This window comes from Hemiscyllium ocellatum, chromosome 17, assembly GCF_020745735.1.
Source record: "Hemiscyllium ocellatum isolate sHemOce1 chromosome 17, sHemOce1.pat.X.cur, whole genome shotgun sequence".
Taxonomy (NCBI): domain Eukaryota; kingdom Metazoa; phylum Chordata; class Chondrichthyes; order Orectolobiformes; family Hemiscylliidae; genus Hemiscyllium; species Hemiscyllium ocellatum.
Window position 1 is genome coordinate 769246 of NC_083417.1, and position 18027 is coordinate 787272.

At 43.7% G+C, this 18027-nt stretch overlaps 1 protein-coding gene across 1 annotated transcript in view; it reads right to left on the bottom strand.

The window, feature by feature from the left end:
- Window positions 1-18027, bottom strand: part of tango6 (transport and golgi organization 6 homolog (Drosophila)) — a 217185-nt gene that overhangs the window by 162966 nt on the left and 36192 nt on the right. The window contains exon 6 of the mRNA XM_060838313.1: window positions 1469-1631. Within this exon, the coding sequence (XP_060694296.1) occupies window positions 1469-1631 (163 nt within the window). The remainder of the gene's footprint in view (window positions 1-1468; window positions 1632-18027) is intronic.

The window sequence follows — 18027 nt, forward strand, 5'->3', positions numbered from 1 at the left end:
AAAACAAGGAATGATTAAAGAGTTGTCCTATTACCACTCATGATGTGAATGTTGGACATTTGTTCAATGTTGCCAGCAGGCACAGGATGTTTACCTCACTGGAGATAGAAATCTGACTATGGTTCAATTAGGAAGTTGCAAGGACAGAGCACTTAACTGACAGCACAATGCCATATTCCCCGCCCCCATTGTAACTTCCTTTCTTTCCACCCAGACTGAAAGGGTTACAACAGATCAAATATTGTACCATCAATAACTTCGCCATATTCTATATAAACAAACTAACTTTTGGACACTAGTACGATTTTGGAACTTTTCCTTATGTGATCTGTAGGGACTGTGTTTTAATTTATAATAGGTTAAGTTCTAAGAAACACTGCATTTTTTGAGTCTTGGCAAAGTTATACCTGAAGTATTAATTATTAACCTATTGCATGCAACCAGAGTTTTATACAATGGTAATGTTAGATTTTGTTTTAAGTTTTTCCTGTCACTGTGATGAAATAGCATTTGCAAGGGGACTTATTCAAACACACACACATTCTATGAACTGTTGTCTTACAAATGGGAGGTGAGGTAAGTACAGGCCCTTTGCCCCTCCAAGCCTGTACTGACACATTTTGCCGTTCCACATTAAAATTGTCTTCAGTTACAGGATCCTTATCCCTTCCTATTCATGTATTCGTGTAGGAGCTTCTTGAGTGACGCTGTGTCTGCTTTCACCTCTTCAACCAACGCATTTCAGGCACTCACCACACTGTGAAAAACCTGCCTTGTACATCTCTTTTAAACTTTCCCCCTTGAACTTTGAACCTGCGTCCCTGAGTAATTGACCCCTCCACCCTGGGAAAAAGCCTTATACTTCCCACTCTATCCATGCCATTCACAATTTTACAAACTTCTATCAGGTCACCCCTCAACCACCTGCACCCCAGTGAAAACAAACCCAGTCTAGCTAACATTTCTTCATAGCTAATATCCCCCATACCAAGCAACATCTGGTAAACCTCTCCAAAGCATCCACATCCTTCTGGCAGTGTGGTGACCAGAACATTACGCAATATTCCAAGTGTCTCCTAACTAAACTTCTATAAATGCTACTTCATAACTTGTCTATCCTTATACTCAATTCCCCTTCCAATGAAAGCAACAATGCCATAAGCCTTTTTTACTACCTCATCTGCATGCACTGCAACCTTCAGTGATCTGAGGACCTGCACATCCAGATCCCTCTACAGATCAGTACCCCCAAGGGTTCTGCCATTCACTGTATAATTTCCATTTGTACTTGACCTTCCAAAATGCATCATCTGAGCACTTTCACAACTGTGACTGTCAATTCTGAAGGTTAAATTCTCATGAAAAGATGAAAGGATTCCCTTAATCTAACTCGCTCATGGTTCAAGTGAGCACCAGTAACTCAGCTAAGAGATCACTCTCATATGCCTGGTGTTGTCTATCTCTGTACCTTTGTTATCCAAGCAGCAGATCAGAGGAGCCAGTAGAGGTTTCAGTAGGTATTTGTCGGTGAGTTCAGGTTGTTCCTTTACCATCGAGAGGAAAGTCATCGTTGCCACTCTCTGAAACTGACGAGCTGTCAGCTTGTCCTTGATGTGAAACAGTTCAAGAACCTAATAAGAAGCAAAAACAGGGAATTGTTAGAAATAACATCCAGCTGCTTTTAAAGAGGAACCTCGATTATCCGAAGAACATGGGCGGGGTGTATTTCATTCAGTTAATTGAATGCCAGATACCATAGGTTAGCCAAGCATCAAGACCTTGTGGTGTTGCCAGATTATCAAATGCCGGATAATCGTGGTTTCTCTGTGCTATTCTAGAGAGAGCTATCGTTAGTAAGTTTGAAGATGATACCAAAATTGGAGGTGTAGTGGACAGCGAAGAAGGTTACCTTAGATTACAACAGGATCTTGATCAGATGGGCCAATGGGCTGAGAGGTGGCAGATGGAATTTAATTCAGATAAATGAGAGGTGCTGCATTTTGGAAAAGCAAACCTTAGCAGGACTTATACACTTAATGGTAAGGTTCTAAGGAGTGTTGCTGAACAAAGAGACCTTGGAGTGCAAATTCATAGCTCCTTGAATGTGGAGCCGCAGGTCGATAGGATAGCGAAGGCGGCATTTGGTATGCTTTCTTTTATTGGTCAGAGTATCGAATACAGGCATTGGGAGATCATGTTGCAGCTGTACAGGACATTGGTTAGGCCACTGTTGGAGTATTGCGTGCAATTCTGGTCTCCTTCCTTTCGGAAAGATGATATGAAACTTGAAAGGATTCAGAAAAGAGTTACAAGGATGTTGCCAGGGTTGGAGGATTTGAGCTATAGGGAGAGGTTGAATAGATTAGGGCTGTTTTCCCTGGAGGGTCAGAAGCTGAGGGGTGACCTTATACAGATTTATAAAATCATGAGGGGCATGGATAGGATAAATAGACAAAGTCTTTTCCCTGGGATGGGGAAGTCCAGAACTAGAGGGCATAGATTTAGGGTGAGAGGGGAAAGATGTAAAAGAGACCTAGGGCAACTTTTTCATGCAGAGGGTGGTATGTGTATGGAATGAGCTGCCAGAGGACGTGGTGGATGCTAGTACAATTGCAACATTTAAGAGGCATTTGGATGGGTATATGAATGGGAGGGTTTGGAGGATATGGGCCAGGCATTGGCAGATGAGACTAGATTGGTTTGGGATATCTGGTCGGTATGGAAAGTTGAACTGAAGGGTCTGTTTCCATGCTGTACATATCTATGACTCTATGGCAAGCTCCACAGCAGTATCTCCAACATTAAATCATGACATGATGAAGGGTTATGGCCGAAATGTTGATTCTCCTGCTCTTTGGATATTGCTTGACCTGCTGTGTTTTTCCAGCACCATATCCTCGACAACAATGGTATACCCAGCCCCATCAATAATAAAAAGCTCCCTCAAGGCATCTAGGACTAGTAGCCTGGAAATTAATCAAGGTGTGAATGTTGCTCACTGACATACCAATTGCAAGTGACTCATTAAAACAGACAGTCCACATTATCATACAGATTGATCATGGAATATTCCCAATAAATTGAAGTTAGGAATGCAATAATAAAGGACAAGCTCTTACACCAATCCATCATTTACTAGTTTCAATCGCAATTTATTTCACTCTAAACAAAATGTGTAAAAATTGACTGTCCTTTTGTACAGTGACAGCTTGATTTGCAGAGGGGTTCCAAAATTTTCAATTTTAGGTTCAGATTTCAAGCATCCACAATATTTTGCTAGTCTTAATTTCAAGATTTCAGTAAGTACTTAACATGTCTCCTCATTCTTTTCCATCTAGAGGTGAAAATCTCTCTCCATAACCACTTAGTCAGGACTCAACACTTGTGGATGAAACAGAACATTTGAAATGAAAAGACTGGGAAGGAGCAGACAGCAAAAGTTGTTTTATGTCATGTGTGATCATGCCCACTCAAGCGACTGTCTCCACCCCCACCTCCAGCCCCAGCCCACTCCAGGTCCGAACTCCCAGCCCTGTCGTGTGTTCACCATTTCCCCCAGACCTCCCCCTCACTGAGGATGAACTTTTAGTCCTCAGCAAAGGCCTCACTTTTATCCTTCTACGCTCCCAGATTAATGAGTTCGATACACATTGCAACCTTGAATGTTTCTTCCACCACCTCCGCCGCCGGACAACCACCTATCCACCAAGCACCCCTTCTCCCGCCTCCATACACCCCACCCACCTGGATACCCTGTGCCAACCTGTTTACTGCCCTTGACCTCTTCATTTCAAACTACCGCTGTGACATCGACCGACTCAGCCTGTTCACCCCCCTCACCCCTCCAATCTCTCGCCCTCACAATACGCAGCACTTCACTCCCTCTGCTCCAACCCCAACTCTCAGACGGGGGGGGGTGGGGAGTAGTAGTGTGGTGCGCCGACCTCTACACCAATGAAGCCAGGCACCAACTCATAGACACCTCCTCCTACTGGCCCCTTGATCATGACCTCACCACCCAGACCATCCACAACCTCATCACCCTTGATGATGTCCCATCCATTGCCTTTAACCTCATTGTCCGTGAACCTCACACCGCCCGATCCTACCTCCTACCTGCCCCGGTCAACCCACTGTCTCAGCCTGCACCTGCCCCACTGAACTCGTCTCTTCCTACCTAAACACCATCCTGTCCCCCTAAGTCCAGGAACTCCCCACTAATGTTCATGACAGCATCCACGTCCTTCACCTTCTCCAAGATTTTCGTTTCTCTGGCCCCCAACGCCTCATCTTCACCATGGACATCCAGTCCCTGTACACATCGATCCTCCACGACGAAGGTTTCCAAGCCCTCAGTTTCTTCCTCTTATGCTATCCCAACCATAACGGGTCCACCGGCACCCTCATCTGCCTGGATGAACTGGTCCTCACCCTCAACAACTTCTCCGTCCAATCCTCTCACTTCCTCCAAACCAAATGGGTAGCCATGGGGACCCAGCTCTGCCTGCCCGTTTGCCGGGTATGTGGAACAGTCCACCTTCCGCAGTTACACCGGCATCACCCCCTAACTGTTCCTCAGCCACATTGAAGATTGTACTGGCACCACCTCATGCTCCCATGAGGAGGCTGAACAGTTCATCAACTTTACCAACTCCTCCCACCCTGACCTCAAATTCACCTGGACCATCTCAGACACCTCACTCCCCATGCTGGACCTCTCCACCATCATCTCCGGCAACAGCTAATCACAGACATTACCGCTACCAATGTCACCTATTGCATCCGTTGCACCCATCGGGGAAACAGGATGCCTTCTTGCGAATCATTTCACAGAACATCTCTGGATCGCCTGCACCAACCAACCTCACCGCCCCAATGCCAAACACTTCAACTGCCCCTTCCACTCCATCAAGGACATGCAGATCCTGGCCCTCCTGCACCGCCAAACCATTACGACCCAACACCTGGAGGAAGAACACCTCATCTTCTGCCTTGGGACCCTGCAACCACACAGGATAAATGCGGATTTCCACAGCTTCCTCATTTCTCCTCCCCCCACATTATCCCAGTCCCAAGCCTCACAACTGACCACCGCCTTCCTCACCTGTCCATCACTACCCCCAGCCCCCCTCTGAGTGATCACCTTCTCCCTCACTTTCATCCACCTATTGCTTTCTCAGCTACCTTCCTCCCAACACCAGTCCCTCCCATTTATCTCTCAGCCCCCAGCCACAAGCCTCATTCCTTATGAAGGGCTTATGCCTGAAACGTCGATTCTCCTGCTCCTCGGATGCTGCCTGACCTGCTGTACCTTCCCAGCAATACTCTCAACTTACATCGTGTGTGCGTCATGTTGGGATCCATTATTAAGGTTAGGCAGTGTAAGAAACTTTATTGTTAGGTAGTGCTCACGTAAGGTAGCATTAGCAAGTCTGGAACTTGTTAGCTTCACTAGACAACAGTAAGCCATTATGTTACACTAAGAACAAACTGAAAAGCTGATGGCATAATGAGGCCCCAGGGAGGGTGAACAGATAACAGGACATTGAAACCGTGTTAGATTACACGTAGCTCACACTGAGGTAACAGAATGTTATCAGCTTTGGGACCAATCCCATAAGAGTATATCGTATCCTACCAAATAAGGATGTAGCACTGGGATGCGAGGGGCTAAAAAGCTAGACAAAGAGAACAATAGTTCAGAAAGCGCTTTCTCCAGTGAGCAGCAAATCTCACTGTATTTTGTACGGCTCTCTCTCATTAAACCAGCTTATATTTTGAATCAGATCCAGTGTTTCTCTCCTCCAAACGAACACGGGGACGGTAGCCCGTCCTAACAGTCAGGACCTTGCTGTCCCCCAACTCTGGGAACACACGAACCCACATTTATGCTTGCAAACTTTGTGCGAGTAATACTCAATTCCCTGACCTTAAATGGGTTAAATGAGCACTTTCTTCATTTAAATAGTGTACAGCTCCTCTATTCTTCCTGCTAAAGTGCATAAACATTTTCCACATTATGTTTTTGCCTACTTGCTTAACTTGTCTATATCTTTCTACAAACTCTTTGCATCATCCTTACCCTTTGCCTTCCCACAAAGTTTTGGGTCAACTGCAAACGTGGCTAGTCAGTTCACTTTCCTCATCCTAGTCATTAATACATATTGTAAATAATTGTAGTCCCAGCACTAATCTCAATGGCACTCCACTAGTTACAGATTGCCATCCTGAAGATGTCCTCCTTGTCCCAACTTATTCTCTTTGATTACTTAGCCAACCCTCTGTCAATACTAATACACTATCTCCAACATCATTGACTCTTATCTTAAGTAATAACGTGTGGTACTGTACCAAACTCCTCCTGAAAATCCAAATATATTACATCCACTGCTTTCCCTTTATCAATCCTGCTTGTTACCTCCTCAAAGAATTCTTGTAAATTTATCAGGCCTGATTTTCTCTTCATGAAGCCATGCTGACTCTGCTTGATCATATTATAGAAACATGGAAGCAGTAACAATAGGCAATTCAGTCCTTTGAGCCCACTTCACCATTCACTATGATCATGGCTGATAGTATGACTGTTCATTACTCTGTTCAGACCTTCGTCCCATACCTTTTGATCGCTTTAGCCCTAAGAATTATATCTATCTCCTTCTTGAAACTATTGAATGGTTAGCCTCTACTGCTTTATGTGGCAGAAGATTCCACTATCTAGGTGAAGACATCTCTCTTCTCAGTCCTAAATGTTTTACCCTATTTATTTCGTCAATTTCTGTTAATAACAAAATTGCATGCTTTTTTTCGATATTATTCTCCACCTGTATATGTGTATGTTTAAGAAGAAATGAATATAGTTTATTTGGTTTAGATTTTAGAGTGGTCTAAATAACTTAGACTTAGACTTAGACTTACAGTGTGGAAACAGGCCCTTCGGCCCAACAAGTCCACACCGACCCGCCGAAGCGCAACCCACCCATACCCCTACATTTACCCCTTACCTAACACTACGGGCAATTTAGCTTAGCCAATTCACCTGACCCGCACATCTTTGGACTGTGGGAGGAAATGTAGCACCCGGAGGAAACCCACGCAGACACGGGGAGAACGTGCAAACTCCACACAGTCAGTCGCCTGAGTCGGGAATTGAACCCGGGTCTACAGGCGCTGTGAGGCAGCAGTGCTAACCACTGTGCCACCGTGTTGCCCATGAATATCATGATAAACATGATATTCTTCCAAATTAAACATACAAAATCCTGCTTTACACTTATTACTGAAAATCGTAACATTCAAAACTGAGTAAAACATTCCCTCTAAATCATACCATGTTTGGGATAACCAAGAGGTGAGGAGAAAAGAGAAACGTTATCCCATCACCTCTTCCCATCTGTGATTATTATACATACATATTCACGCACATGTTACATACATGCAATGTATTGTAAATTGATTAGTTACTTCAATTCATACATAGTTTGTACCACTGTGATAAGTATGAATTGCGAGGAATAGAGTCTGTGGTAAAGATACAGAGTTTGTGGCAGACATCAAACACAATGGCTTTGAACTTTCCAATCTTTAACTGGAGGAGATTAAGATTAGACAGACTGACAGTAGAGGCAGTGAAAGGCTGATAGAGGTGGGGGAGATTTGAGCTGGACGTGGTCAGGGTATATGTGAAACTCTGATCCCACCTTTTTGGATGATGATACCAAAGGGAAGCACTGAGACAAGGAAGAGAAAGAGCCTAGGACAGATCAAGGCTGAAATGGACAACCATGCCAAAGCATGTTATAGTTAGTGACTGTCACTTTTGAATCAGATTTGGGGTCTATGAGTGAGTAACAACAAATTTGATGGCTTTGGAGAGGAAAGAGAGGCTATCGGGGACTGGCAGGCAAGTGAATTTAAGGACATGATCAGATTAGCTGTGATATTAGTGAATAATAAAACATGTTCAGAAAGTTTACTTCTGCTCCTATTTCTCATGTTATGTTTTAGTGATGGATCCAATTTGGAACAAAGAAAGCATGGGACATGGTAGAGAGAATCAGACTGTTTCTCGTAGTTGAGGTGTCATAAATATAAAATTAAATGTAGGAGATTTAAAATAGAAGGAAAAATTTCTTCACATAGAGCTTAAAGGCTATGGAATTCATTTCCACAGTTAATGATTTAGGACACACAACTGTTCACATTCTAATTAGATTGGAGAATTGGATGATGGATGGGGGAATAAAGTGAAATGGAATAGTGCAAATTAATATGATTGGACAATCTACTTGCAGGGAACATAAAATCCAAAACGGGGCCGGTGGGACTGAATAGCTTATTAAATGCCATTCCATACGTAAAGTTAGCTGTTGAAAGCTGAGGCTGCAGGATGGACGTGCAGTTCAACAGCTCCATCTACTGGGAAAGGAGAAGTGACTGAAATGTTGACAGCTCTTCACTTAAGAATGAAAAATGCCAGTTCAAAACTACCCAAATATGTCAGAACAAGTATGCAACATATAGAAAATATAATTTTTTATGCACCTATTTTGATGAATTTTGTGAGCTGACATCCATTCACTAGTTCATTTTTCAGGATAACGGCCTAACCAGTCATGATGTGGAAGTGCTGGTATTGGATGAGGTAAAAAAAATCAGAAGACACGAGCACTCTGAAAACTAATGTTTTCAAATAAACCTGCTGGACTATAGCTTGGTGTCATGTGATTTTTGACCCTAACCAATCACAATTTTCCTGAAGCAGGAGAGGGGAATACCCAGAGATAGTCACTAATACTTCAAAGCATGAGACAGAAGGCAAAACAGTGCAAGTAGTGGTGAAATAAATATAAGCATATGTTTTGAGATACCCTTGTAGCCTTAGTTTTGTTTCATACTTAGAAATTGGCTTTTTTTTTTAAAAGCTATTGGCTTGCAGCTCTAATGAGAAACATCAAATTTCCACTATTTTCTGAATGCAATTTTGTACAGAACTGTTGTCTTTCTTTCACTTACTCATAGATAACATGAATTTTTTAAAAAAATCACAGGAAACTTGTGAGTTGATTCATTGAGCAGCAGTTGTTAAGAACTGTAGAAATTGTAACAAAGTCAGCGAGCTGGACCTTACTGTATACAAATTCCCTGATTGGGATTAATCTGGTAGTCCTGGCTGACGTGCAAAAACATGACTTAGCTGAAGCTCAACCAGGTGCTACAACTGGCTTTATTACAGGAAATGTTGCAAATGGAGCATGTCAGTTGCAAGGTATTCTGATGGCAGTGGTCACCCTCACCTGTCTGCCTTAGCTTGGGAAAATCGTACTCGATTGCAAACAACTGCATAGACTCACTCAGGAAATATCCTGATAAGAATGACTTCAGGTGGGCCAACAGGGAAATCCCAAAACAAAACCAAATGTCGGTCAGTTATAATTTTCTTCATGATCGTGCCTGGTAAGATATTGTAATTGTTGTTGTTATGCAGATTCAGGACAGTAACAGAGTCATACTAGACTTAAGTAGATTAAGTTTACTCATAGGTCAGCATCCAGGAGGATGTCCAAGAGAGTTCATACCTCGAAAATTCCACCTGCATCTGGCTTGGATCCAGTTAAATGGCCATCTGGTTTGAATGGAGGTTAACATTGACCCAGCTGTTTCAGTGATAGCAGAATCAGGTTTTTATAAAATATACTCTGAACTCCAGCCCTTAAACTTGTGCAAGACTTTACCTAGGCTGAGAACCCATCAGTATTTATTGTGGAAAAGGACATGGAAAATATTGAATGTAGGAAAATTGATGGTGACATCTTGAAAAATGCCCAAATTACAGAGGAGGAAGTGTTGAATGTTTTGAAATGCATAAAAGTGAATAAATCCCCAGGACCTGATCAGTCGTACCATAGAACTCTGTGGGAAGCTAGGGAAGGGATTGCTGGGCCTCTTACTGAGCTATTTATATCTTCAATTGTCACGGGTGACTGGAAGAGTGGAGGTTGGCTAACGTGGTGCCACTGTTTAAGAAAGGTGTAAGGGCAGGCCAGGGAACTATAGACTAGTGAGCCTGACATCGGTGGTGGGCAAGTTGTTGGAGGAAATCCTGAGGGACAGGATATACATGTACAAGGACTAATTAGGGATAGTCAGCATGGCTTTTGCATGGGAAATCATGTCTCACAAACTTGATTGAGTTTTTTGAAAAAGTAACAAAGAGGACTGATAAGGGCAGAACGGTGGACGTGATCTATATGGACCTCAGATTGTCTACAGGAATAGAACCAGAAGACTGGAGAATAGCAAATGTGGTTCCCATGTTCAAGAAGGGGGGTAGAGACAACCATTTGACCAGTGAGCCTTACTTCAGTTGTTGGTAAATTGTTGGAAAGGTTATAAGAGATAGGATTTATAATCATCTAGAAAAGAAGAATTTGATTAGGGATAGTCAGCACGGTTTTGTGAAGGGTAGGTCGTGCCTCACAAACCTTATTGAGTTCTTTGAGAAAGTGACCAAATAGGTAGATGAGAATAAACAGGTTGAGGTGGTGTATATGGATTTCAGCAAGGCGTTTGATAAGGTTCCCCACAGTAGGCTATTGTACAAAATGCGGAGGAATGGGATTGTGGGAGAATTGGCAGTATGCATCAGTAATTAGCTTGCTGAAAGAAGACAGAGGGTGGTGGTTGATGGGAAGTGTTCATCCTGGAGTCCAGTTACTAGTGGTGTACCACAAGGGTGGGTGTTGGGTCCACTGCTGTTCGTCAGTTTTATAAATGACCTGGATAAGGACGTAGAAGAGTGGGTTAGTAAATTTGCAGACGACACTAAGGTCGATGGAGTTGTGGATAGTGACGAAGGATGTTGTAGGTTACAGAGAGACATAGATAAACTGCAGAGCTGGGCTGAGGGGTGGCAAATGGAGTTTAATGCGGACAAGTGTGAGGTGATTCACTTTGGTCGGAGTAACTGGAATGCAAAATACTGGGCTAATGGTAAGATTCTTGGTAGTGTAGATGTGTAGAGAGATCTCGGCGTCCATGTACACAGATCTTGAAAGTTGCCACCCAGGTTGACAGGGTTGTTAAGAAGTCATACAGTGTTTTAGCTTTTATTAATAGAGGGATCGAGTTCTGGAACCATGAGGTTATGCTAAAGCTGTACAAAACTCTGGTACGGCTGCACTTGAAGTATTGCGTATAGTTCTGGTCACCGCATTATAAGGAGGATGTGGAAGCTTTGGAAAGGGTGCAGAGGAAATTTACTAGAATGTTGTCTGGTATGGAGGGAAGGTCTTACCAGGAAAGGCTGAGGGACTTGAGGCTGTTTTCTTTAGAGAGAAGGAGGTTGAGAGGTGACTTAACAGAGACATATAAGATATTCAGAGGGTTAGATAGGATGAACAGGGAGAGCCTTTTTCCAAGTATGGGGACTGCAAACACAAGGGGACACAACTTTAAAGTGAGGGGAGATAGGTACAAGACAGATGTCAGAGGTAGTTTCTTTACTCAGAGAGTAGTAAGGGTATGGAATGCTTTGCCTGCAACGGTAGTAGATTCCAAGGAACAGGAAATTCGACGTTTCAGGCATAAGCCCTTCATCAGGCTTATGCCCGAAACGTCAAATTTCCTGTTCCTTGGATGCTGCCTAACCTGCTGTGCTTTAACCAGCAACACATTTTCAACTGTGATCTCCAGCATCTGCAGACCTCATTTTTTACACGGTAGTAGATTCGCCAACTTTAAGTACATTTAAGTCATCAATGGACAAGCATTTGGACATACATGGAATAGCATAGGTTGGATGGGCTTCAGATTGGTATGACAGGTCGGTGCAACATTGAAGGCCGAAGGGCTTGTACTGCGTTGTAATGTTCAATGAGGCATTGACAAGGTTCCCCATGGGAGACTAATTAGCAAGGTTAGATCTCATGGAATAAGAGAAAACTAGCCATTTGGATACAGAACTGGCTCAAAGGTAGAAGACAGAGGGTGGTGGTGGAGGGTTGTTTTTCAGACTGGAGACCTGTGACCAGTGGAGTGCCACAAGGATCAGTGCTGGGTCCTCTACTTTTCATCATTTATATAAATGATTTGGATGTGAGCATAAGAGGAAGAGTTAGGAAGTTTGCAGATGACACCAAAATTGGAGGTGTAGTGGACCGCAAAGATTACTACCTCAGATTACAACAGGATCTTGATCAGATGGGCCAATGGGCTAAGAAGTGGCAGATGGAATTTAATTTAGATAAAGGCGAGGTGCTGCATTTTGGGAAAGCAAATTTTATGCAGGACTTATACACTTAATGGTAAGATCTTGGGGAGTGTTGCTGAACAAGAGCCCTTGGAGTGCAGGTTCATAGCTTCTTGAAAGTGGAGTCGCAGGTAGATAGGATAGTGAAGAACGCGTTTGGTATGCTTTCCTTTATTGGTCAGAGTATTGAGTACAGGAGTTGGGAGCTGACAATGTGTTGCTGGAAAAGCACAGCAGGTCAGGCAGCATCCAAGGAACAGGAGGTTCGGCTTTTCGGTCATAAGCCCTTCCAGAAGAAGGGATTATGCCCGAAATGTCGAATCTCCTGTTCCTTGGATGCTGCCTGACCTGCTGCGCTTTTCCAGAACACATTTTCAGCTCTAATCTCCAGCATCTGCAGACCTCGCTTTCTCCTACAGGAGTTGGGAGGTCATATTGCGGCTGTACAGGACATTGGTTAGGCCACTTTTGGAATACTGCATGCAATTCTGGTCTCCTTCCTATCAGACAGATGTTGTGAAAATTGAAAGGGCTTAGAAAAGATTTACAAAGATGTTGCCAAGGTTGGAGGATTTGAGCTATAGGGAGAGGTTGAATAGGCTGGAGCTGTTTTCTCTGGAGCGTCAGAAGCTGAGGTGTGACCTTATAGAAGTTTACAAAATTATGAGGGGCATGGATATGATAAATAGACAAAGTCTTTTTCCTGGGGTGGGGGGAGTCCAGAACTAGAGGACATATGTTGAGAGTGGGGGGGCGGGGGGGAAGGTATAAAAACAATCAATATCCTTAAGGGCTTGTACCAATACACAAGATTGCCATTCTGCTTGTAGTCAGCAATTTTTCAGCAGACAATAGAGAACATTTTGCAATGTATTCCTCATTTACCTAGATGGCATCCCAATAATGAAGAACACTAATAAGGAATACTTCCAGAACTTTGTATATAGTCGGACGGCATTTTTCCAAGGAAGGTGTACACCTAAGAAGGGAAAACTGTGTTCCAGGTCCTCGAAATGACCTACTTGGGCTACAGGGTCAACAAGACCAGTTTATACCCATTGAAACACAAAGTGAGATCAATCAAAGGTGCCCTGGCTCCCACATCTGGCCAGGAGGTGAGTTCATTTCCGGATTTGGTAAATTATGACAAAGGTCACACACAACCTTTGTGGGCAGCACGGTGGCACAGTGGTTAGCACTGCTGCCTCACAGACCTGGGTTCAATTCCCACCTCAGGCGACTGACTGTGTGGAGTTTGCACGTTTTCCCCGTGTCTGCGTGGGTTTTCTCCGGGTGCTCCGGTTTCCTCCCACAGTCACAAAGATGTGCGGGTCAGGGGAATTGCCACGCTAAATTGCCGGTAGTGTTAGGCAAGGGGTATATGTAGGGGTATGGGTGGGTTGCGCTTCGGCGGGTCGGTGTTGACTTGTTGGGCCGAAGGGCCTGTTTCCACAGTGAGTAATCTAATCTAATCTAATCACAACCTGGCATCCATCCTAGTACAATTCAATCAACTCCTTAAAAAGGACCAGGTTTGGAAACAGTCTCAGACAGACCGTTTTTTATGAAGTGAAGAAACAACCACTATCCTTTAATGAATTAAGTACGTTTGTTGTAAATCATAAACAAAAACAGAGGTTGCTGGAGAAGCTCAGCAGGTCTAGCAGCATCTGAGAACAGAAATCAAAATTAACATTCAGGTCTGGTGATCCTTCCTCAAAACTTCCATGTGATGGCACACTATGATCCCAAGAAAGGTCTGGTATTGACATGTGATGCCACCCCATATGGCATCAGGTTTTTATTAGCTCATAGCTGGCCCACTAGAGAGAAGGGACCAATAACTAATGCAATAGGGGCAGAGCAAATATGGATGTATTGAGCCACTTTCTATAAGCAGATATACCAGCTGTGATACCCCCAGTGGAAGAGCTGATTCAATTTTCTGGCCACGCTACAAGTCACAGCTGGTAATATCAGACTTTGGACACAAAGATCCAGTCCTTTCCAAACTGAAACAATTGTTGCTAACGGGGAAACCAAAGGATTGTTGCAGGTAGAACTGAAATTTGTTGGACCCAGAGAGACAGTGGAGGTCAACATTGTTAAGGAGAAGGAACAGTGACTGCAGACCAAGTAGGGTTTGTAGTCCGTGACTATCATGAATCTTTGCCGTAAAAGTATTGATGGAACTTCCTGACTCCAAATATAATCGCCAATCCTCCTTTTTCTATTTGGCCGTATTTACACTCTGCATTAGCTAAAGTCCTAAGTGCATTAGCTATTGGTCCCTCCTCTCCAGTGGGTCACCTAGTGCTAATAATACCTCAATGCCATATGGGGTGGCATCACATGTCAATACCAGATCTTTCCTCGGATCAAATACTGACTAAACAACACCAAGGCCATCTAGGGATCTCCTACTGAATTGTGAAGCATGCTTGAGGGGTCAAATGGCCTACTCCTATTTCTTTTAGTCTTATAGCAGATCATGGACAACATTCAGGCTTGTACCAACAAGTGGCAAGTGACATTCATATCACCTAAGTACCAGTCAATAACCACTTCTAACAAGACAGAACCGAAATACTTCCCTTTGACATTTGTTACCATTAGTGGCAGAATAGCCCACTATCAACATTCTGAAAGTTCAAATTGTCCAGAAACTGAATGAGACCAGCTATATAAATACTTTGAATAAAACAGCAAGCCAGGGATTGGGAATACTGAGTTAAGTGAGCCACCTCCTTAGTTCCTAAATCCTGTTCATTGTTTCCCCATTTGCCTGGATGAGTGCAGGTCCATCAACACTGCAGAAGCTTGACAGCATTCAGGATGAAGCAGCCCAGCTTAACAGGCATCCCAACCACGAAGCTGAAGGAGCAAAGGGATACAGATCTTTAGAAAATAGGTGGCAGGTTTAGATAGAGGATCTGGATTGGCGCAGGCTTGAGGGATGAAGGACCTGTTCCTGTGCTCTAATTGTTCTTTGTTCTAAAGATACACTCCTTCCACCACCCAAGTAAAGCGTAGCAATAAGTACCATCTACAAGGTGCACTGCAACAACTCACTCAGGCTCCTTCAAAGGCACCTTCTAAACCCATAACCTCTACCATGTAGGATGAGGGCAGCAAATGCATAGGGGAACTCTATCACTTCCAAGTTCCCCAAGCCACCGATCAACTTGACTTGAATATTGCTAATCCTTCCCACTCACTGGACAAACTCCTGTGACTCCCTTTGTAAAAGCACTGAGAGAGTATCTATATCCTAAGTATACCAACACTATTTGACCTAGGAGATAATGAGGGAATATTAAAAAAAACAGTATATTAGTTATAGGTGGCATTTATAGTCATGTAGATTAGGAAGTCAGATTGACAGTGGTAGCCAGAGGAAGAATTCATAGAATTTCTATGGAATAATTTCCAGAACAATATAGGAACAAATTATAGATGCTGAAATCTGTACTGAAAACAAAAAAATGCTGGAGATCACAGGTCAAGCAGTATCCATGACTCTTCTTCAGTGCTGACGTGAAGTGTGGAGGGAATAGCATTTATGCAAGGGAGGGGTGGTGGCTGGACTGCTGGGGGAGAAAGGGTGTTGACAGTTCAGATTAAGTGATCAAAATGTGAACGTGGCTGAACAACGGTGCATCTAACTGCCAGACAGAAAAGAACACAGTCCCTCTGGAGTGAGGGGGGAGAAGAGAAAAGAGTACATGTTGAGAGAATACAACCAGCAAAGCTAAAAGAAAGGGAAGGAATGAGAGTGGGTTCACAGTCTGAAGGTGCTGAACTCAACATCACATCCAGAAGATTATAAATCGTCTGGCCTTAAGATGAGATGTTGTCCATGCACACAATTGCATGGATGGCACAGTGGCACAATGGTTAGCACTGCTGCCTCACAGCGCCAGAGACCCAGGTTCAATTCCTGCCTCAGGCGACTGTGTGTGTGGAGTTTGCGCATTTTCCCAGTGTCTGCGTGGGTTTCCTACGGGTGCTTGTTTTCTCCAACAATCCAAAAAAATGTGCAGGTTAGGTGAATTGGCCATGCTAAATTGCCCATAGTGTTAGGTGAAGGGGTAAATATAGGGAAATGAGTCTGGGTGGGTTGCACTTCGGCGGGTCGGTGAGGAGTTGTTGGCCCGAAGGCCCTGTTTCCACATTGTAAATAATCTAAACTAATAACAATTCTGGTTGCCCTTCTATAGGAAGGATGTCGTTAAACTTGAGGGGATGCAGAAATTATTTCCAAGGATGTTCCTGGGACTGGAGGGTTTGAGAGGGAGAGCCTGAATAGGCTGGAACCTTTTTCCTCTGGAATTTCAAGAGTTGAAGGTAACCTTGGAGAAGTTTATAAAATCATGAAGGAGATGGATAGATTGAATAGCCAAGATCTTTGTCATAGAGTGGGGGAGTTCAAAACTAGAGGACATAAGTTTAAGGCGAGAGGGGAAAGATTTAAAAAGGATCTGACGGCTAAACGGTGGGCGGCACGGTGGCACAGTGGTTAGCACTGCTGCCTCACAGCGCCTGAAGACCCGGGTTCATTTCCCGACTCAGGCGACTGACTGTGTGGAGTTTGCACGTTCTCCCCGGGTCTGCGTGGGTTTCCTCCGGGTGCTCCGGTTTCCTCCCACAGTCCAAAGATGTGCGGGTCAGGTGAATTGGCCATGCTAAATTGCCCGTAGTGTTAGGTAAGGGGTAATGTAGGGGTATGGGTGGGTTTCGCTTCGGCGGGTCGGTGTGGACTTGTTGGGCCGAAGGGCCTGTTTCCACACTGTAAGTCTAATCTAATCTAATCTAAAGTTTTCATGGAGAGGGTGGTGGGTATATGGAATGAGCTACCAGAAGAGGTGATGGAGGCAGGTAAAATTACAACATTTAAATGATTTGATTAGATTACCTACAGTGTGGAAACAGGTCCTTTGGCCCAACCAGTCTACACCGACCCTCCGAAGAGTAACCTACCCAGACCCATTTCCCTCTGACTAATGCACCTAACACTATGGGCAATTTAGCATGGCCAATTCACCTGACCTGTACATGTTGTGGTATACCACTAGGAATTGAACTCCAAGATGAACATTTCCCATCAACCACCACCCTGTGTTTTCTTTCAGCTAACCAATTTCTGATCCAAACCGTTAAATCATCCTCAATCCCATGCCTCTGTATTTTGTGCAATAGCCTACCTTGGGGAACCTTATCAAACTCTTTACTGAAATCCATGTACACCACATCAATGGCTTTGTCCTCATCCACCTGTTTGGTCACCTTCTCCAAGAACTCAACCAGGTTTGTGGGGCACGACCTACCCTTCACAAAGTGTTGACTATCCCTAATCAACTTATTCCTATTGAGATGATTATAAATCCTATCTCTTATCACCTTTTCCAACACTTTACCCACAACTGAAGTAAGGCTCACAGGTCTATAACTTCCAGGGTTGTCTCTACTCCCTTTCTTGAACAAGGAAACAACATTTGCTATCCTCCAGTCTTCTGTTGCTATTTCTGTCGACAATGATGACAATAAGATCAAAGCCAAAGGCTTGGCAATCTCCTCCCTGACTTCCCAGAGAATCCTAGGATAAATCCCATCCAGGCCAGGGGATTTATATATTTTCACACTTTCCAGAATTTCTAACACTCCTTCTTATGAACCTCAATCCCATCTAGTCTAGTAGCTTGTTTCTCAGTATTCTCCTCGACAATATTGTCTTCTCCCAGTATGAATATTGACGAAAAATATTCATTTAGCACTATCTC